The sequence below is a fragment of the Caretta caretta genome, chromosome 9, assembly GCF_965140235.1.
Source record: "Caretta caretta isolate rCarCar2 chromosome 9, rCarCar1.hap1, whole genome shotgun sequence".
Lineage (NCBI taxonomy): Eukaryota > Metazoa > Chordata > Testudines > Cheloniidae > Caretta > Caretta caretta.
In genome coordinates, this window is record NC_134214.1 from 102,595,153 (window position 1) to 102,617,486 (window position 22,334).

The 22,334-nt window shown below is 44.5% G+C and overlaps 1 protein-coding gene across 5 annotated transcripts in view; it reads right to left on the reverse strand.

The window, feature by feature from the left end:
• TEX11 (testis expressed 11) overlaps positions 1-22,334 on the reverse strand; it is a 138,601-nt gene that overhangs the window by 63,658 nt on the left and 52,609 nt on the right. For all 5 annotated transcript variants that reach the window (XM_075132610.1, XM_075132611.1, XM_048865185.2 and 2 more), the window contains 4 exons: positions 18,093-18,171; positions 16,323-16,474; positions 3,069-3,154; positions 1,966-2,103 (listed from right to left, as the gene is read on the reverse strand). In XM_075132610.1, coding sequence (XP_074988711.1) covers positions 1,966-2,103; positions 3,069-3,154; positions 16,323-16,474; positions 18,093-18,171 — 455 coding nt within the window. The remainder of the gene's footprint in view (positions 1-1,965; positions 2,104-3,068; positions 3,155-16,322; positions 16,475-18,092; positions 18,172-22,334) is intronic.

Below are 22,334 nucleotides of genomic sequence, written 5' to 3' on the forward strand. Positions count from 1 at the left end.
CTTCCTGGTGGCCGCTCTCACACTTTTTCCTAAAATACTTAATTAGCTTAAGGAAAAACAAATAAATATGCACATATACATATCCAAATCATTGTAATTTATTTATTGCTAGCTAGTGAGTCTGCTGTGAAAAGTGATATTAACAAACATGCAAGTATCATTTTTCACAGCAGACTTATTCAGTCCTGGCAAGTCTGAGTACAAATTAAGCCCAGGATGGGGATCGGGGGAGACATCAGGGGTTGGGGCGATGGGGTGCAGCCAGAGCCTGGGGCTGGAACCCGAAGCCTCACAGCCAGAACCTACATTCCTGCCACCCCTGGGCTTAAGCCCAAATCCTGAGCCCCATACCTCTGAGAAGGTGCGGAACTCACCAGCTGCCTGCTCCTCCAGCATTGTGCCCCAGGTGTCTCTAGAGGGAGGCAAGCAGGGCCCAATACTTGCTGGAAACCCCAGCAACCAACACCAAGGCATCCAGGAGCACCAGGGAGGGGGAGGAGCCACTGCTCCCACCCTCCCCCATCACAGCCCAGGAGGTTGTAGCCACAAGAAAAGCCCCTGGTGGCCACATCTGAGAAACACTGGTCTAGAAGAATTCCAAAAAGCAACTCTGCCCTTCCAGAGACCAGACTCAAGTAAATTGTCCACTATTTTCCCAGCTTTTTTAAGTCTTCAGTTACAGAAATTTAACTGGGTGGGACACATGAGGCTGCAGCACTGCTCCCCTAACATCTGTCACACACATTCGTAGAATATAGTGAATTTCCAAAAGACTCTCACTGTGCTACAGGACATGAGACTCACAGTGTCAGGTTGGTGTGTACACTGGAAAATGAATAGCCCTCAACTTCAATGAGAATATCACACTAGTTGCTGTGAGTCTAACTTCAAGGGGCAACTCTGGCTGCACCTCACGACATGTCTCTGCTCTCCATTCAGAATTAGAGACCACATAGGCAGTATCAGCAGACAAGTTTGTACATCATTTGTAAAGTACAAACATAGCTTAGATCTCCATCTAGTGATCACTTAAAGCAAGTGCTCAAGATGCTTTTTTAATTTAGACAAAATTAATTCATTTTGTAAGTCCTATCTTAGGAGTAGAAAGATTTTTAGACTTACACACAGATGATACTAGTTATGAGTCTGCTCTGGTGACACTAGTTGTTATGCTAAGATCTCTCTAGGTCTTTACAGCTGTTAAAGCTCCCTCTCTGTAATGCATACTTCATTGCAATCATTTTGTTACTCAGCTCACTTGAAGTTAGTGGTCTGATGACATGCTGGAATATAACTTTACACAAGACAGTCCATTTACCAGCAACTCCAAGGCAGCCTTGCTGTACAGCAGCTTTCCCACCACATCAGGCTCAAACTTCTTGTCCTTCAAGGCCCTCCCAACTTTTCCACCTTTGTGTCTTTTTACATTGCTCCCCATCTGTCTGTTCCACCAGTGATGCAGTCATGCTGCTTCATCTCTCTGAGCTGGTGCACAACACCATTGCCCACTCTGAAGAAAAAACTTCTACCATGATACCCTCAATAAATGACCCAACTAATAATGTCTATGTCAGGTAGCAAATGGGGATAGTTTTATATTTCCATTTTAAAACATATTAGTATCAAAAACATTTTATTATCAAGATATGACAAATCTCCACTTTTGCCATTTTATTTATCTGTTGGACCCCTTCTCTCTACTCTATCATTTCTTTAGATTGTAAGCTGTTTGTGGCAGAAATCATGCCCCCTATTATGTTGGTATAGCACCTAGAAGTGGGGGGACCCTAATGAAAACAAAGATATTAATAATTAAGTGGGTACATTTTTAAAACTTGAAGTCCAAAGTGTAATCATGTAACTCAACACAGAAAAGCTACAGAACAAACTTCCATTCCCTTTTACCCTTTCACAATTTGAAATCAAGTCCCATTGACACTGCAATACCACAAAAAAAATAAACACTTTTTCAAGTTGTTTCAGATGAAAGTAGCAGGAAGCCATATTCCTCTGCAACTTAGCCAAGTTCTGATCTATCTGCTCAGATGAATAGAAGCTGAGAGAATAGTTATACCACTGAAGGGCTTCAGAGTAGTTTTTTGCCTAGAAAATAAATAAATAAACAAACAAACAAACAAACAGTCACACTGAAGTTTAAATTGACTACATTTTCCTAAGCTAAATAAATCAGGCTTCATAAGAATCAAAAGGTTGAAATAGTCACATACATTCATAGATTCCAAGGCCATAAGGGACCACTCCCCTCATCTAGTCTGACTTCCCATAGGGCACAGACCATCAAACATCCTCAAAATAATTCCTAGAGCAGATCTTTTAGAAAAACATTCAATCTTGATTTAAAAACTGCCCGTGATGGAGAATCCACCATGACCCTTGGTAAACTGTTCCAAGTGGTTTATCAGCCTGTTAAAAATTTACACCTTATTGCTAGTCTTGATTTGTCTAGCTTCAACTTCCAGCCATTGGATTGCGTTACAGACTTTCACTTCATTAAATATAACAGGGTCTAACCAGCATGGTTTCTGCAAAGGAAAATCATGTCTTGTCTGTGAGAATTCTTTGAACGTGTCAATAAAGTAGTAGATAAAGGAGAACCAATTAACAATTTATTTAGGGCTTCAAAAAGCCTTTGGCTAGGATCCTTAAAGAAACTTAGTTGTCATGGGGTGAGAGGCAAAGTATTGTCGTGGATTACAAACTGCTTCGGAGATGAGAAACAAAGGGTATGAATAAATGGTCAATATTCATCATGACTAAAAGTTAACAGCACAGTGACTTAAGATTCTATATTAGGTATGTGGTGTTGTCTCTGATAACTGTCTCTCCCAGGCAGCTCTCACCAGCCCCCTTTCCTGTCTCTCAGGTTCCCCTTGACTCACCAGGTATCTTCCATTTACAAGTGCCCTCTTGTAAAATCCAGTTGCTGTAGCTGATGAGTCACAGGTGCACTAGCCCTGCTCTCTCTTAAATGGCCAGTATCACCCTATAACAGTGATCCTTCATTGTTTTTTTAAAGCAAAAAACAAAGACCATGTTTGTTTCCAAACCTCATAGCTCTTGGCAGCTCTGTCCCACAGAATGATGTGCAGCCGGTTCAGTATTTCAGGTGACAGCTGTTTTCCAGTATAGTGACCTGAGAAGTGATTGAAATTAAGCAATAACAAGGTCTTAAATAAAGAAGAAACTATTACCTACTGTACAATAACTGTCATTCTTCAAGATGAATTCCACTATTGGTGCGCATGAGCCCAGTGCACTCCAAACAGATTCTTGGACCACAATGTCCATTGCAGCAGTGCCTGCACCCTGAGCGTCCTCACATACTGAACTGAAGGCATAAAGAGTAGGCCACCCCAATTGCCCCTCTGTTCCTTTGCCATACAGAAACTTGATGTTAATAGACTCTTTGGTAACAGGGATGTGGTGGGGCAGATCTTGGGGGGGAGCGGGTGTGTGCGTGTATGTGTGTATATATATACACACACACACATATACACGTAACTTTAGTGCCCTCGTGGCCAAGATGGAGTCTGCTCTGCAGGCAGCTCTGGCCAAGAGACGGCATGCGCAGAAATGCAGCAGGAAAAATTCCCTCCATCCCAGGGGCACGTGTTCCAAACCCCCCAGAGTGAACACACACACCCACAGGAAAAGTACAATGGATATAATAGAGATATTTATTTACAGAGGGATGAGAGGAGAAAAACAACAAGGGGAAGTATAGGGGGATCAGTAGAACAGGGCTGCATCCAAACCAAGGCCCCACAGGCCCAGTGGTAGCACAGTCTGAAAGGGCAGACACTGAGCAATGCACCTGCACACAGAGTTCAGGAGTCCTGAGCAAAGTTCCAGTTCAATGGTGAGTCTTGGGTGCTCCTGGTCGTCTTCAGCACCAATGAACTTTCCCCAACAAACCCCCGGTGCCCTCTTCTGCCGCTTTCTGGAAAGCCACGCAGAGCAACCACCTTCCCACTTAACTAGCTAGCAGCCTCCCTCCTTATTCCCAGTGCAGAGTCACCAGCCCCAGTACTCACAGCCCCATGCATCTCTGGGCGGCAGTGATACTGGGTCCAGATCTGGCCTGTCCTTCTCGGGCGATTCCTCCCTGGCACAGTGCTCCTCCTGGCTCCTGTCCTGGGATGTCCCCGATCGGCCGCCCTGTCCTTCCCAGGACTTAGGCAGGTTCTCCCTCCTTCACGTTTTGTCCAGGGCCTCCCAGCTTCAGCCCTTCTGTCCTCGGTCTCCAGAACCACACTCCCAAGTTTCCCTCCTTTCTCTCACTGCTCCCCTGCCCCACTAGGGAAAAGATTTAAAGGGGCCATGCTCTCTAAACCCCAAGGGGTTACATATATATATCAGCAGCGCATGTACAGCAGTAGGCTCCGGTATGCCGTACCAGCAAGATATTTATAGCCGGTATGGCATACTGGAAAGACACAGAAGGAGCCGGGGGCCCCACGCCAGGTGCGAGGAGCCGGGGGCTCCATCTGTACAGCAGCAGCTCCACCAGAGGACAGGGCTGGGGGGCAGGGTAGGGGGCGGTACAACCGCCAGAGTAGCTGCTGGCGTTCTGCTCCTTTCCCCGCTGTGGTCACAGCCAGCATCACAAGATATTTATGTGCCAATGCGCTAAAGATTCATATGTCTCTTCATCTTCAACCACCATTCCAGAGAACAAGCATCCCTACTGATGACAGGTTCTGCTTGATAATGATCCAAAGCAGCGCAGACCAACACATGTTCACTTTCATCATCGGAGTCAGATGCCACCAGCAGAAGGTTGATTTTCTTTTTTGGTGGTTTGGGTTCTGTAGTTTCCGCATCGGACTGTTGCTCTTTTAAGACATCTGAAAGTATGTTCCACACCTTGTCCCTCTCAGATTTTGGAAGGCACTTCAAAATCTTAAACCTTGGGTCGAGTGCTGTAGCTATCTTTAGAAATCTCACATTGGTACCTTCTTTCTGTTTTGTCAAATCTGCAGTGAAAGTGTTCTTAAAACGAACAACATGTGCTGGGTCATCACCCAAGACTGCTATAAGATGAAATATATGGCAGAATGCAGGTAAAACAGAGTAGCAGACATACTATTCTCCACCAAGGAATTCAGTCAAAATTTAATTAACATATTATTTTTTTAACGAGCATCATCAGCATGGAACCATGTCCTCTGGAATGGTGGCTGAAGCATGAAGGGGCATATGAATGTTTAGCATGTCTGGCACGTAAATATATTGCAATGCCGGCTACTAAAGTGCCATGCGAACGCCTGGTCTCACTTTCAGATGACATTGTAAATAATCTCCCATAAATGTAAACAAATGTAAACAAACCTGATTGTCTTAGTGACTGACTGAACAAGAAGTAGGACTGTATGGACTTGTAGACTCTAAAGTCTTATATTGTTTTGTTTTTAAGTGCAGTTATGAAACAAAAAAAATGTACATTTGTAAATTGCACTTTCACAATAAAGAGATTGCACTACAGTACTTGTATGAGGTGAACTGAAAAATACTATTTCTTTTGTTTATCATTTGTATAGAGTAAATATGTGTAATAAAAATAATATAAAGTGAGCACTGTACACTTTGTATTCTGTGTTGTAACTGAAATCAATATATTTGAAAATGTAGAAAAATATCCAAAATATTTAATAAATTTCAATTGATATTCTATTGTTTAACAGTGCAATTAAAACTGCAATTAATCATGATTACTTTTTTTTAATTGCAATTAATTTTGTAGTTAATCATGTGAGTTAACTGCAATTATTTGACAGCCCTAGTATAAAACTCTCCAAAATCTTTTGAGGGAACCTTATATTGGCAATCTACTCTGATGGATGTTGAGGCCAACAAGGCAGGGGTTTGCCACAGTAGTATGGCAGGGTCTAACAGACCCTCATTTATGGGTAGAAACAAACAATCTGGGACAGAGGTGTTGACAAACTCAAAAAGGGAGTTTGTGAGGTTTGTCTTGGACTACCTCTACAGAAATCACTACAGGCAGTTCTCCTCATCACAGCCTGAAATGAGTAGTTATCTTGAGTGGACACAGATAATTCTGACATTACCACTTCTTCTGAAAGAAATGTGAGCAGAAGTAGGATGTTTCCCTGTTTGTAATTCCTCATGAGATGTAATCAGGCACATGATTCCTTCTCAGGAAGCTGAGGAGAGAAAACTGGGTCCAGACTGAGATGCAGATGGAATTCTCTGAGCACAAGGGATGCCTCAAGGGGCCCAATAAGGCCAAGGGAGCTGATAAACATATCAGGCTGGTGTCCAAGGGGAGGTTATCAAGGATTATCCTTCCTAGGTTCCTGTGTCCCTGATAGTGAAAAAAAAGAATCCCTGCCTTGCATGGATGACCATGAATACTTCAACCCAAGAGATCTGGCTGATGAAGCTTGTCTGCTGTTCTCATCCTCTGGACTGGAGAAAGAATGCCCCTCATGCAGAGGCAGGGCAGTACCGGTTGGTGTGTTTGGCAACCATCCTGACTGTGTTCTTGGGACTATCAAAGATCTACTAGGTAGTGGAGCTGATACCGACATCGGTGCAGATTCCCCTATTAGTGACCCTGAAGGTAAGTCCAGTACCAAGGATATAAAGAGGTCCTTAAATACCAAGTAGGCCCTTGGCACTGGGTGAGGTCGATGTCTGTGATACACTCAATGCAGATGTCAGTTCTGAGAATAATGGTGTTGCTAAAGTCAGTACTGGACAAGACAATCCTGAAACAGTCAGTACAGGGGCCATCGGAACAGTAGTCACCTATGCCACAGTCATCAACATTGGAATTTTAACATTGCAGGGTCAAAAATGGAGGATCTCTGAGTTAACAGAGTAGCCAATCCTGAGGGACGGAGTCCACTGCCTAAACAGAAGCTAGAAGAACCCATTTTGGTCTCAAAGTACCCTTAGGTTAAAAAAACAGAGAATTTATGGCTCTTGCAGGCTGAAAGGCCCGGAAGAGAAGATCTCTGTCTCTTCTCTCTCTGAATTTTGTGCACCTTTCTTCCTCTGTCATTTGAGGATTTATCTGAGTTAGATGGTGGGCCTTGTACACTCAAGATGGCAGGTCCTCTCGCGGCAGCAGCTGAAAGACTCTTTTAAGACAACTAATCATATGGTTCCACCCCAGCAGACCAATGTCAGAGGCTGGATGCATCAATCTATCTAACAGCAATTGTTGATGAGACTCTCTCACCCTCTGGGTTCTCTGAGAACAATCTGCAGGTGGCACATCAATCTGTGATATGTGCCACACCCAGAAAAGTCAAATATCTAGAATGCTCATTGTTCAAGGGCATTGCTCCTGTGACGAATGGGTAGTCTTTAACACCTGGGGATTTATATTCGGCCATGATGACTGAAGTGGTACCAAGAATACCTCCCACATAAAGAAACAAAAACCAGTCTCCTTACAAAGAAAAAAGGAAACTCTATCACTAAACTAATTTAACTAAGTACCTATCTATTTACATAAATTTGCATAAGAAAGAGGCCATACAGTGTGCAAAGAGGAAATCACTGCAAACTCTGAGGGAAGTTGGGGTGACCCACCCTTTATGCACTCAGTTGGAAGCACAAGGATATTCACATCACTTTCAAATCCCTCCTTAAAATTCTCCTTTGCCATGAAGCCTATAAAAAAATTTGACAATGGTTAGGCTATTGGTGTGCTGAGACCACAGCCCATCAAGCTGACCAATGCTGTTTTATTGTTTCCTGGTATTCCCCCAGTTTGTCTGTTTCCATCTGTTGTCTCTTGTCTTACTCTTAGATTGTAAATTATTTGTGACACAGTCTCTCTTTTTGTTTTGTTTGTACACCACCTAGCACAATAGTAAATACTAATAATGAGTCACTTCAACAGACACTGCTGGCCAAATCATCCATCTGGTGTGCAATGGGCACATGCATACCAACACTGGAATATATATACGGACAAGCACTTGAAGAACAACCACAGTGAGAGGCATCTTTAATTACCTGTCAGTGACAGGCCCATGCTTACAATGAGAATGAGCAATACTGTTGTAAACATATAGTATGAGTTCCACCCCAGAGACAAAAAAAGAAAAGGAGTACTTGTGGCACCTTAGAGACTAACCAATTTATTTGAGCATAAGCTTTCGTGAGCTACAGCTCACTTCATCGGATGCATACTGTGGAAAGTGTAGAAGATCTTTTTATATACACACAAAGCATGAAAAAATACCTCCTCCCACCCCACTCTCCTGCTGGTAATAGCTTATCTAAAGTGATCACTCTCCTTACAAGAGGGAGAGTGTAATGGAATACTAAACTGTATTATACTGTTCAGCCACTAGGTGGTGCTGTAACATGCCTTATTTAACCTAACCCCAGCAACACCTGGAAGAACATTAAAGGATCTTACAGTGAACATATCTGGTCTCTCTCTCTCTCTCTCTCTCTGAGCAGCAAGCTCTGTGGCCAGTCTATGTCTGGTACACAAGCCTGACCTGCTAATAGCAGCCCTAAAACTTACCATGTACCAGAAATATGTGACATAGTTTCAGAAGTAAACTAGTGCCAGAGAACAGTAACAGAAGGAAAACAGCAACTAAGGTTGCAGATAACAGGAATGATGCCACAAAAGATGGAGGATCTCATCAACCTGCTGCTCTTTAATGTCCCAGAGAACTTCAGCTTTGACAAACCTTCACAATGGACAGACTGGAAGCAGTATTTTGCAAGATTTTGAATTGCTATAGAATTCCGTAAAGAAACTGAAGATATACAGGTATGCTCTTCAATTTAGGATATGGGGAAACAGGCAGAGCATTTCTTTAAATCCATTGACTTTACTGAAGACAGTCATAAAGATAACTATGAAAAGGTTTTGGGTGCGTTTGATCCATACTTTATGTCTCAGAGAAATGTGGATTATGGAAGAGTATTCAAACAGCAAAGCAGTCTGAGCTGGTGAGATAGCAAAAACTAAGAGCAACTTGCCAGACTTGAAAAACACAAAAAACTATCTTTGGACTTGTCTATGCTTAAAATGCTACAGTGGCACAGCTGCGCCGTTGTAGCACTTCAGTGTAGACACTACCTATGGGAGGGATTCTCCAATCAGCATATGTAATCCACCTCCCCAAGAGGCAGTAGCTAGATCGACAGAATTCTTCCACTGACCTAGCACTGTCTACACCTGGGATTAGGTCAGTATAGCTATGTTTCTCAGGGGTGCAGTTTTTCACACCCCTGGGAGACGTGGCTGTACCGATGTAAATTCCTAGCATAGCACAGGCCTTAGATGCTCTTAAGAGATCCAGCATGAGTGCTACAAGTCATTACCATAAAGACCCCTGAGGCAAGGAGAGATAACTCCGAGGCTAAGAGGGACAAATTGCAGTGAAACACCAAAGCATTACAGCCTAAATGCAAAAGATGTGGAAAAATTCATATCCCAAGAGATGATGCATGTTCAGCAAAAGGCGCAAAGTGTAATAATGCACAAAATATGGACATTTTGCAGTTGTTTGCTGTACCAAAGCAATCAGGGAGTTGACTGATATTACAATCAAGAGCCATTGTTTCTCGGATCTGTCACATGTGATGACACAGAGTCTCCCTGGAAAGTGAAACTGAATATTCATGGAAAGACTATTGACTTTAAAACTGACTCACAAGCAGACATCCGAGTCTTCTCAGAAGGGACTGACAACTTACAATAACCTTCAACCCCTCCCAGAGCTAAAGTCATCAGCCACAGTCCTGATTAGCCCTAGAGGTACAGGAACTCCTCACTTAATGTTGTTTTGTTGTTATGTTGTTGATCAGTCAGAGAACATGTTTGTTTAAAGCTGTGCAACACTCCCTTATAACGTTGTTTGGCAGCCACCTGCTTTGTCCACTGCTTGCAGAAAGAGCAGCCCGTTGGAGCTGGTTGGGGCTTGGAACCAGGGTGGACCGGCAGCCCCCCTATCAGGTCCCCATATGGCAGCCGCCTAGCAGGCTATCAATTGCTGGGCAGTTCAAGTGTCCCTCCCCCAGCTGCCATGTGCTGCTCCTGCCCTCTGCCTTGGAGCTGCTCCCGGGAGCCTCCTGCTTGCTGTGCAGGTGGGTGGGGGGGAAGAGGAGTGCTGATGTCAGGGTGTCCCCCTCCCCCTGCTCCCCGCTCCTGTATCCCATCTCCACCGGGGACGGACGGCACGGACGGACACAACAGGGTTCAGGACGGAAGGAGCTTGCTGGCAGCAGCTGCTGTCAACTTGCTGATCTACTTAAAAAGGTAGTGTACTTAGAGTGCGGTCCACATACTTAAAGGGGCAATGCGCATCTCTCTCTCACACATACAGGATGTGTGTCTCTGTCTCTCCCTCTCTCTCTAACACACACACACACACACAGTGTGTGTGTCTGTCTCTGTCTCTCTCACACACACACACACACAGAGACAGTGTGTGTCTCTGTCTCACACACACATGCACACACACCCCAGCACTTTGGAAAGTGGAGGGAGTGGTACGCTCCAGTGAGATAGCATGGGTTCATCATCACGTTCAGTTTTCACAGGGAATGTCTGCAGCCCCTGTCATGCTGTGTCTCTTCCCTCCATTTGTGCTGCCTTGTAGAGTGTGAGGCTACACTGACAACAATGTGTTAACCCTTGAGGGCTCAGCCGAGTGCTAGTTCATCATTTAGCAGTAAGACATTCCCTGGGAAATATCCCACCCTCTGACTCCACCACATCAACCAAGCTTCACAATCATCATTGCTGTGTACAGTATTAAATTGTTTAAAACTTGTATTCTGTGTATATGTGTGTGTATATATATTGTGACAAAGCTCCAAGCCTGTATTGGTGGGTCCCGTGCTTCCAGGCGGAATCGGTGGCCTCAGAAGCTCACTTGGGCCCTCAATATGACCTCCCTTTCTTTGTATAGTGGCAAAGGTCACAGCTTATTGAGCTACTTTCATCACAGGCCAGTATGGGAGGTGGGAAGGTGGAATACCCACAGTCTCTGTTACGTTACTCCTTAGAGCTCAGTAGGTGCAGTTTGGGCTCCTGCCTGGACCAAAGTCTGTTTCCCCTCTCTGTAAAGCATGGGGGGGAAGGAGGGAACCCGGTCCTGCCCTCTACTCCAGGTTTCAGCCCAGGGACCCTAATGGTAGCAGCTGTTGGCGGTTTTCCCTTCACCACTGACGCTGCTTTGATCCCCTTTTCCTAGCTTCACCCTTACCTCAGGATTCAGCAATGCTTCCTCTCCTACAGCTCCTTTCACCTGGGCTTTCCCCCGAGGGAACTGGAAAGGAGAACTTTTAAGCAGTATGAGTGAGACCTTGATTGGTTCCAGCTGTCGCCATTAGCCTAATGGCCTTAACTGATCCTTTTCCAGTTAATTGGGGTCAGGTGCCGGCATTAACCTAATGACCTTAACTGGTTAATTGGCATCAGGTGTCTTGATTAGCCTGGAGTAGCCTTTGTTTGGCTCTCCAGGGAACAGGGACCCGCTCATTCTGAAGCTGATATACCTGCCTTCTACTACTCTCTTATATCCTTCTGGTCTGAGTCTGTAACAATATATATACAATATATAAAATACAGTCTTTCATCTGGCGAAAAAAATTTCCCTGGAACCTAGCCCCCCCATTTATGTTAATTCTTATGGAGAAATTGGATTCACTTAAAGTAGCATTTTTCAGGAACATAACTACAACATTAAGTGAGGAGTTACTGTACTCTGAACTGAATGGGTCATTTAACCACGGAAATATCTTACAAAGACAAAAGCTTTGCATTCAGAGTGCATTTGATGAAAGGATTAAAGACCAACAACTTTCTCAGCTCCAGCATGGCAGCCATGATGGGCCTAATGAGAAAGTTGGAAGAACTCAACGGAGGATTTGATTATACTGGACTTTTGAAAGGAGATCCAGTACAATTGAACTTAAAAGACAATGTTGAACCATACCACGTACAAACACCTCTACCAGACAGACCTTGGAAAAGACTAGCTTAAAAATTACCCAAATTCAGAGGACATCATTACATTGTAGTGTACTATTTTTCCAGGTACATAGAATAAATGAACGTAAAAGAACTTACATTTCACAGTATTATCAAGAAGTTGAAGTGCACTTTTGCTTACTTTGGTATTTCAGAATAACTAATGATGGACAACAGAGCACAATTCACTGCAGCAGAATTTAAGTCATTCCAAACAAAATATGATTTTGATCACATTACTAGCAGCCCACATCACCAAAATCGAATGGAGAAGCTGAGAGAGTTGTAAAGACAGCCAAGAAAATCCGACAGTAGGAAGAGCCACTCCTTGCTCTTCTCAATTACAGATGAACGCCAATAGCAGTTACTAGATATACTCCTACACAACTCCTGATAGGAACACAATTCAGAACTACTATTCCAACTTTGGAAAATAATCATATCTCCAAAGTGACTAGCCACAAAGAGAGTAGCCAAATCAGATAAAAAGGCAAAAAGAACTTATGATCACTTTTTCAATACACAACAGTCAGTTAGAGAACTGCCGGGTCTAGAACATGTTGAGTGTCTTCAGGGCCATCCCTGGGGGGGTAGGCCCCGGGGCAGAAGTGACGCAGCCATCACTTCTGGGACCGACCCATCACGTCCGGGACTGACCACGCCAGCCCGTGGGGCCCCCCAAAGCATGGGGTCCAGAGCAGTCACCCGATTCGCCGTACCCAAAGGATGGTTCTGACCGTGTTCATTTCAAATTGGATGGAGAAAAAGGATGGACAACTCCAGCTGTTGTCAAGAAAAGATAATTCAGCATCCAGATCATTGTGATCAAGACTATGAGTAGAGAGATCAACAGAAACCATCGACATCTACAGTTTGTTCCTCAGAAAGCAAAACCAACAGAGCTGACAGATGAAGAACAAGAAGATGACTTGAGGATTCCAAACCAACCACAGCCAGTCTTTGCCCCTAATGGACAGCCAGATGACTAAGCTGTTATGCTTTCAAATATTGTAATTAGAAACTAGCATAATTCATAGACATGTAACAGACCGATCCATACTGAACTTCAAAGATACCGTGATAGTGTAAATTTTGTAAATGGTAGGAATGTAGAATTTAAAGGGAGATATGTAATGGAATGCTAACCTGTATTATACTGTTCAGCCACTAGGTGGCACTTTATTTATACTTTAACATACTTTATTTATAAAAAAACAACCTTCCACACAAACTTCCTCATAGCTGGACTTTACAAAAACTAGACAAGCCATTTACAACAAACACTTTGCTTCTCTACAAAAGAAAAAGGATCCTAAACTATCTAAACTACTACATGCCCCAAGGGGCCACAACAGTGGTTCTCTTAACCCACCTAGCAATATTGTTAATCTATCCAACTATACTCTTAGCCCAGCAGAAGAATCTGTCCTCTCTCAGGGCCTCTCCTTCTGCCCCTCCACCCCCACGAACATGATACAGTTCTGTGGTGAGCTAGAATCCTATTTTCGACGTCTCCGACTCAAGGAATTTTTCCAACACACCTCTGAACAGCATACTAACCCACAGAGACCTTCCTACCAAGACTACAAAAAGAGGGATTCTGGGTGGACTCCTCCTGAAGGTCGAAACAACAGACTGGACTTCTACATAGAGTTCTTCCGCCGACATGCACAGGCTGAAATTGTGGAAAAGCAGCATCACTTGCCCCATAACCTCAGCCGTGCAGAACACAATGCCATCCACAGCCTCAGAAACAACTCTGACATCATAATAAAAAAGGCTGACAAAGGAGGTGCTGTTGTCATCATGAATAGGTTGGAATATGAACAAGAGGCTGCTCAGCAGCTCTCCAACACCACTTTCTACAAGCCATTACCCTCTGATCCCACTGAGGGTTACCAAAAGAAACTACACCATTTGCTCAAGAAACTCCCTGAAAAAGCACAAAAACAAATCCGCACAGACACACCCCTGGGAACCCGACCAGGGGTATTATATCTGCTACCCAAGATCCATAAACCTGGAAATCCTGGACGCCCCATCATCTCAGGCATTGGCACCCTGACAGCAGGATTGTCTGGCTATGTAGACTCCCTCCTCAGGCCCTATGCTACCAGCACTCCCAGCTATCTTCGAGACACCACTGACTTCCTGAGGAAACTACAATCCATCAGTGATCTTCCTGAAAACACCATCCTAGCCACTATGGATGTAGAAGCCCTCTACACCAACATTCCACACAAAGATGGACTACAAGCCGTCAGGAACAGTATCCCCGATAATGTCACAGCAAACCTGGTGGCTGAACTTTGTGACTTTGTCCTCACCCATAACTATTTCACATTTGGGGACAATGTATACCTTCAAATCAGCGGCACTGCTATGGGTACCCGCATGGCCCCACAGGATGCCAACATTTTTATGGCTGACTTAGAACAACGCTTCCTCAGCTCTCGTCCCCTAAAGCCCCTACTCTACTTGCGCTACATTGATGACGACGTCTTCATCATCTGGACCCATGGAAAAGAAGCCCTTGAGGAATTCCACCATGATTTCAACAATTTCCATCCCACCATCAACCTCAGTCTGGACCAGTCCACACAAGAGATCCACTTCCTGGACGCTACGGTGTTAATAAGCGACAGTCACATAAACACCACCCTATACCCTATACTGACTGTTGTGCCTACCTACATGCCTCCAGCTTTCATCCAGACCATACCACATGATCCATTGTCTACAGCCAAGTTCTATCATACAACCGCATTTGCTCGAACCCCTCAGACAGAGACAAACACCTACAAGATCTCTATCAAGCATTCTTACAACTACAATACCCACCTGCTGAAGTGAAGAAACAGATTGACAGAGCCAGAAGAGTACCCAGAAGTTACCTACTACAGGACAGGCCCAACAAAGAAAATAACAGAACGCCACTAGCCGTCACCTTCAGCCCCCAACTAAAACCTCTCCAATGCATCATCAAGGATCTACAGCCTATCCTGAAGGATGACCCATCACTCTCACAGATCTTGGGAGACAGGCCAGTCCTTGCTTACAGACAGTCCCCCAACCTGAAGCAAATACTCACCAGCAACCACACAACAGAAACACTAACCCAGGAACGTATCCTTGCAACAAAGACTGTTGCCAACTGTGTCCACATATGTATTCAGGGGACACCATCATAGGGCCTAATCACATCAGCCACACTATCAGAGGCTCGTTCACCTGCACATCTACCAATGTGATATATGCCATCATGTGCCAGCAATGCCCCTTTGCCATGTACATTGGCCAAACTGGACAGTCTTTACGTAAAAGAATAAATGGACACAAATCAGACGTCAAGAATTATAAGATTTAAAAACCAGTCGGAGAACACTTCAATCTCTTTGGTCACTCGATTACAGACCTAAAAGTGGCAATTCTTCAACAAAAAAAACTTCACAAACAGACTCCAACGAGAGACTGCTGAATTGGAATTAATTTTCAAACTGGATACAATTAACTTAGGCTTGAATAAAGACTGGGAGTGGATGTGTCATTACACAAAGTAAAACTATTTCCCCATGTTTATTCCCCCACCCCCGCCTCCCCCACCCCCACACTGTTCCTCAGATGTTCTTGTCGACTGCTGGAAATGGCCCACCTTGATTATCACTACAAAAGGCTTTTTCTCCCCTGCTCTCCTGCTAGTAATAGCTCACCTTACCTGATCACTCTCCTTACAGTGTGTATGGTAACACCCATTGTTTCATGTTCTCTGTGTATATAAATCTCCCCACTGTATTTTCCACTGAATGCATCCGATGAAGTGAGCTGTAGCTCACGAAAGCTTATGCTCAAATAAATTTGTTAGTCGCTAAGGTGCCACAAGTCCTCCTTTTCTTTTTGTGGATACAGACTAAGATGGCTGTTACTCTGAAACCATACTTTATTTAACAAAAAGAAAAGGAGTACTTGTGGCACCTTAGAGACTAACAAATTTATTTGAGCATAAGCTTTCGTGAGCTACATCTCACTTCATTGGATGCATTCAGTGAATACCTGGCATAACATTAAAGGATCTTATAGTGAACACATCAGTCTGCACCTCTTTGAGAAGGAAGCTCCAGCAGTCCAAATCTGGTACAGCAGCATGACCTGCTAGTAATAAATATGCAATTTACCATATACAATACATGACAAAGAGTAAGAAAAAGATATAAAGGAAGGAGGAGGAGAGTAGGGGTTAAGGAGAGAGAAGAGGTAAATCAATTGCTTAAGTCAATTAAGCCCTGTCATCAGCAATCAACAACAGAAGTTGGACACTGACCTGTAATGATGTCTTCAATTTTTTGCTTGGCTAGAGGCTCCTTCATCCTCTGTAACAGAAACTCGATGTGGAGTAAAATGATTTTTCCGAGGTCAGGTGACAACGCAAACCGCCCAGAGATGGACTTCAGAAAATCAAAACCAACGAATTCCCTATTCACAGAGATGCATTTTTAAGGGAGTTGTGCAGAAGGAGCTGTTGACTTCCCATTCTGGGGCCCAATATATACATCCCATAAAATATGTTTTTCACTTAGATTGCTTTTCACAAAAAAGAATCTAGATGGTTTAACCCAGTGATTCTCCAGCTTTTTCATTCTGAGGACCAGGTCATAGCAGAAAGATGCTCCACCGCTTCTATGAGCCACCCTCAATTCCTGACTCTCAAAGGCTCTGTGGATCCCTTGTGGTCAACAAAGCAGACTGGGAACTAGTGCCCTAACCAGTAATTGCTCATTTGGCTCCAGGACACCCCTGTAACATGTCAGTCCATAAACATCTACATTTAAGAAACATTCAAACTCTGGTTAACCCTGCCAAAAGGAAATAAATCCAGCATTAAGGCTAAAATTCTAACCTCGATAGCCTATGTGATTCCAAGATATGTATCCTGCATAAACACAGAGGGAGAAACAGAGGACAGCAGTGTGGAAATGGGAATTCCCTGCTCACAGACATATTGCTTATAACCTAACCTTTTTATGGGTTTGTTTCCAGAACTGCAGGCCCCAAGAATAGTATTTCAAGAGCTTAAGTCCTTGATTAAGACAGTCTAGAAATGTATTATCACATAGGGGACAAGAGTTTGGCACTATGCTCAATCCTTTGCTGGCAAGTCATAGAAGCACTACGGGATAACATGTTCAAATCCTGCAGAAGGGAGCCCTTTGCAACACCCTCAAGAGAACTATATCTGTGGTCACAGTGTCCATGGAGTAAATGGGAGAATCCTGGAGGAGATTCCCTCAAAATAGCTTTTGTTGGTCCATCATAGCTTTCCCGCTGGCTGCCAGAAATCTCCCTTTGCTCCTTTTCTCACATTCTCTTATCTAATTGTTGAAAGATAGGCCAAATAAATGCCAACACAACTTCATAACTGGGGCCCAAGAAAGTATAATCTCCTTCCTCAGAGCCTCAAGCACATCACATCGGTGTCTGAACTCACATGCCAGAGAAACAATTGGCACAAGTTGCTCTGAACAAGCGTCTCACACTTCAGTGCGCCGTAGTGCTGCCAAGCTACCTGAACTCGGATGACCTGACAACAGGAATTTGTAATGGAAATTTAAAACAGTCCTTGCACTACAGCATCTCTCCAGATAAAAGGGTATAGCTAAAAGTATATCACCCCGATTCAACATTCACCCTGAGCTCTGCTTGGACAGAGTGGAGGAAGCAGCTCCACAAGTCAGGGCTGCCAAGCCAAGGCACAAATTAAGGCTGCACAGGGACAACTAGGGTGACCAGATGTCCCGATTTTATAGGGACAGCCCCAATATTTGGGGCTTTTTCATATATAGGCACCTATTACCCCCCACACCCTGTCCCGATTTTTCACACTTGCTATCTAGTCACCCTAGGGACCTACTTATGCTAATGTAGGATAAGGTGTAGCAACTCTCTCTTCCACCCCAACTCACACTGTATCATGCCCCTGACACACTATTTCTACAACTTAGCTCTCCTGTTGTTGGGTATCACTTCGTAAGAATACTGGGAAGCCCAGGCAATGTATGTTCTCCGTCAAGTAGTGGATGCTGAAGTTCTGTACCTCTCATGTTCCAGAAGCAGCTTAGCAGTGTTCAAACAGAAATCTAGTGACACCTCATGATGCAGAAGTTCAGCAGCAGCTAGAGAGAAGAAACAGTGGGGATTACTGAGTCACTGAGGAAATGTATCTGCTCACTGTAAAGACGTGGGCTGTCCCTATGCTCCCCCTTGCAGCCTGGTATGGTGTTGTGGGTATGCTCCACTTTAATTTCCCCCAATTGGGACAGCATTAGGTTTGTTTTAACAGCCTGGGGCAAGGAGAAGCCAGCATACATGAACAAAAAAGCTGTCTCCTTTTCATAAGGTTTCAGGACAACAATTACAATAAACCGTTCATAAGGTCCTCATCTAATGACCGCAGATCAGAGCTCCCATACTTAAGTCCACAAAACAAAGTATTTGAGTCTATCTTAACCAGTCTCCTAGAGTCTTAGATTAAAAAAACATCACCGCTGCAGCCTGCCTAGCTTCTACTCTCCTCTTCTCTGCTTAACTTCCTGTTCCTGTTTAAATAGCCCAGTCTTAGTGCAAGGCAGGACCTCCTTGATTACACTCCAGGCTGTCCCAGCCTGTCCCATAAAGTATATACCTTCACACTCACTGTCAAGTCTTTTGTCTTCTTAGGAAAAAAATCATAGTTCTAAAACTAGGCAACAGTTAAACATGTTCTTCATATTTTCATTTTCTTTTCATGTTTTCAAAATGAATTTGAGGCTAGTGAAAGATGCCAAGTTGACAGCTCTGGAGACTCAAGTCATCTGTCTCTCATAAGAACACAAACAGAAAGGACAACAACAATGCAAGCTTCCTCCTCAAGCTGTCCCTTCACAATGTGCCTCCCACCTGTCCTGGAGGGACCATTTTCAATGACTGTGGAGAGTTCAGTCTCCGTGGACTCTCAGTTAAGACTGCAACAAAAGAGCAAGTTAGCATGATGGTGGGTTTTGGACACCTGTCCCTAGAAACTGGACTGAAATTCCTCAACAGCCATCTGAAGGTGAGTTTCAATCTGACAGAATTCAAACCAGTTACCTGGAGACCAAAATTTATTTCTGGAAGTGCCCACTGTGTACTTGGTGCTTTCCAGAGAAGACAGCACGGTGCCTGCCCTGAACAGCTCACCATCTATGAACAGAAAGTTCTTCCTGAGCCACCAAGTTCTCTGAATTCAAATCCCTCCTGAAGACACTCTTCTGCTGTGATACCAACAGAGAAACCAGTTGACTTATACTGTGTTGACAAGTCTGAAGAGCAAGTAAGAATAGTTTATATATCCTATATGAAACAAACAAACCTGTGTTAACACAAGAAGTTATTCACCCTGTGTGGTAACAATGGTTCTTCAATATATGTGTCCCTATGGGTGTTCCACTGCAGGTGTGTCTGCATCCCTGAGCTGCTGATTGGAGAACATCAGTAGCAGTGTCTGTTGAGCCCACACACGCACTGTCTCTCCTTGTGCTGTGCCATGAGGCTAGCCAGTGCACGCGAGCTAACCATCCTCAGTTCCTTCTCTACTGCAGAGTCATAGTGAGAACTCCAAAGTAGATGGGAGGAGGGAAGGTAGTGGAGAACATCTTGAAGAACCATCGTTACTGAACACGGTGAGTAACTTCTTCGAGTTGTGTCCCTACGGGTGTTCCCGTGGAGGGCTGAGACTTCGGAGTCGGATTGGTCACAGAAGAAAGAACAGTGGAGCCAAATATGGCATCAGAGGCAGAGTCCTCAGTGATCGCATAACGTTCTGTGAAGGTACAGACCAAAGCCCAAGTCGCCACTCTCCAGATCTCCAAGATGGAAACATGCTTTAAGAAGGCAACAGATGAAGAGACTGATCTTGTGGAGTGTGTATGGATCGAGTCCAGAGGGGTCATGTAATGAATCTGCACTCTGTAACACAATTTGAGACCCACTTAGAAAGTTATTGGGCTGATATCGCTGACCTGTCTGCCATAGAGAGAAACAATCTAGGGGATTACCTGAAGGCTTTTGTTCTATCGAGGTAGAATGCAAGGGCTCTCCTAATGTCCACAGTATGTAGTATGGCCTCCCTATTTTCCCAGTGAGGCTTGGAGTAGAAGGTGGGAAGGTGAATAGACTGGTTCATGTGGAAAGAGGAGGTCACTTTACGGAGGAACTTCAGATGTGGCCTAAGCGTGACCTTCTCCAGGAAGAATACCATGTACAGAGGATGTGTCATTAAAGCTGCTATCTCCCCTATTCTTCTAGCCAAGGTAATTGCGACTAGAAAGACCATTTTCATGGACAGATGAGTTAGCGAACAGGTGGCCATGGGTTCAAATGGGGGCCTAGTCAGCCCTTTTATACTAGATTTAGATCCCAAGAGGGGAAGGGAAGTCTAGGCTGAGGGAAGATGTTTGTTATTCCTTTCAGGAACCTTTTTATGATTAGTTGCAAAATTACCGAGTACCCCTCTATGGAATGGTGAAATACTGTAATCAGCGAGGTGGACTTTGAGAGAGTTCAGGGATAGTCCTGATTTTTTAAGGGTCAGGGCATATTTCAGAATATGTGGAAGAGTTGCCAACTCTAGACAGAGTTGCTGGGACATGCACCAAATCTGGAACTTGGACCACTTCTGCAGGTAAGTGCATTGTGTGGAGAACTTTCTACTGTGTAGTAGGAGCTCTTGTGCTTCCTTTGAGCATGAGCTTTCTAGGAGTTGGAACCACATAGAAGCCATGCTTTGAGTCAGAGGATCCCCAAGTTGGGATGCATGGTGTGCCCCTTGTCCTGTATGAGGAGGTGTGGGATGGTCAGAAGGGAGATCGGTGGGCACATCACAAGCTGCATTTGGTAAGGGTACCAGGTCTGTCTCATCCAGGTAGGGGTGATCAGAATCACGTGAGGCCCATCCTCTTTATCTTGAGCAGGACCTTCAGCAGAAGAGGAAACAGAGGGAATGTGTAAAGAAGGTCTTTGTCCCATGGAAGGAGGAGAGCATTGCCTAGAGATCGTTGTCCAATCACCACCCTGGAACAGTATCGGGGACACTTCTTGTTCTGGTAAGTGGCGAACAGATCTGTGGACAGTGTTCCCCGCCGTGTGAACAAGCCCTGAAGTATTGATGGGTGCATCTCCCACTCGTGGTCATGCAGGAATGTGCAACTGACTTTGTATGCTATTGTGCCTGGGAGGTAAGCCGTGGCCCAGGTGAAACTGTGAGAGATGCACCAATTCCATAGTTTCATTGCCTCTGCGAATAGAGAGGGTGATCGGGCTCCTCCTTGGAGATTGATGTAATACATGCAGGCTATGTTGTCCGTCAGGACCTTTATATGTGAGCCTGCTATCAGCAGGAGGAAATTGGTGCAGGCATTCCTGACGGTTCTAAGTTCGAGGAGATTGATATGAAGGGAGATCTCTGCCAGCGACCATCTGCCTTGTGCTGTGAGACTGTTTAAATGTGCGCCTTATCCTAGGAGGGATGCGTCCATGGTAAGGAGTGACAAAGGTGGCCCCTGTAGGGAGAGGATCCCTTTGCATACATTGGTTGGGTCTTTTCACCAGTCCAGGGAGTTTTTGACCCTGGTGGGTAGTGACAGAGTTTGGCCAGACTGTGCCTGTTCAGTCTGTAAACCAAGCTGAACCACAGCTGTAGGCATCACATGTGAAGTCTGGCATGAGGAATAACTGCCATGCCGGCAGCGCATATGCCCCAGAAGCTGGAGGAAGATTCTGGCTGGCACTTGAGGGCTGAATTGAGTCGTGTCTATAAGAGATACCAGGGAGTGAAATCTGTCCTGAGGTAGGAAGGCTTTGGCTTGTAGTGCATCTAGGTCGGCCCCTCTAAATTCCAGGCATTGCACTGGCATAAGGGTTGACTTCTGCGAGTTGATCTGTACTCCCAGTTCCATGAACAAGGTTATTGTCTCTTCAGTGGCTCGACGAGCCTTCTGAAGCAACCAGACACTGAGGAGACAATCCTCTAGGTAAGGGTAGATCATCATCCCTTGAGATCTTAAATGGGTGACCACTACGGAGAACTTTGGAAAATACTCTCGGGGGCAATGAAAGTCGGAAGGGAAGGACTCTGTATTGGTAATGGTTGTTTCCCAGAGTGAACCTGAGGGAACGTCTGTGAGCCAGTAGTACTGAGATGTAAAAATAGGCATCTTGTGAGTTGAGGGCTGAAAACCAGGCTCCCTGTTCCAGTGACAGAATGATCGTTAATGGTGTGACCATCTTGAATATCTGAGTTTTGACAAACTTATTGAGAGTT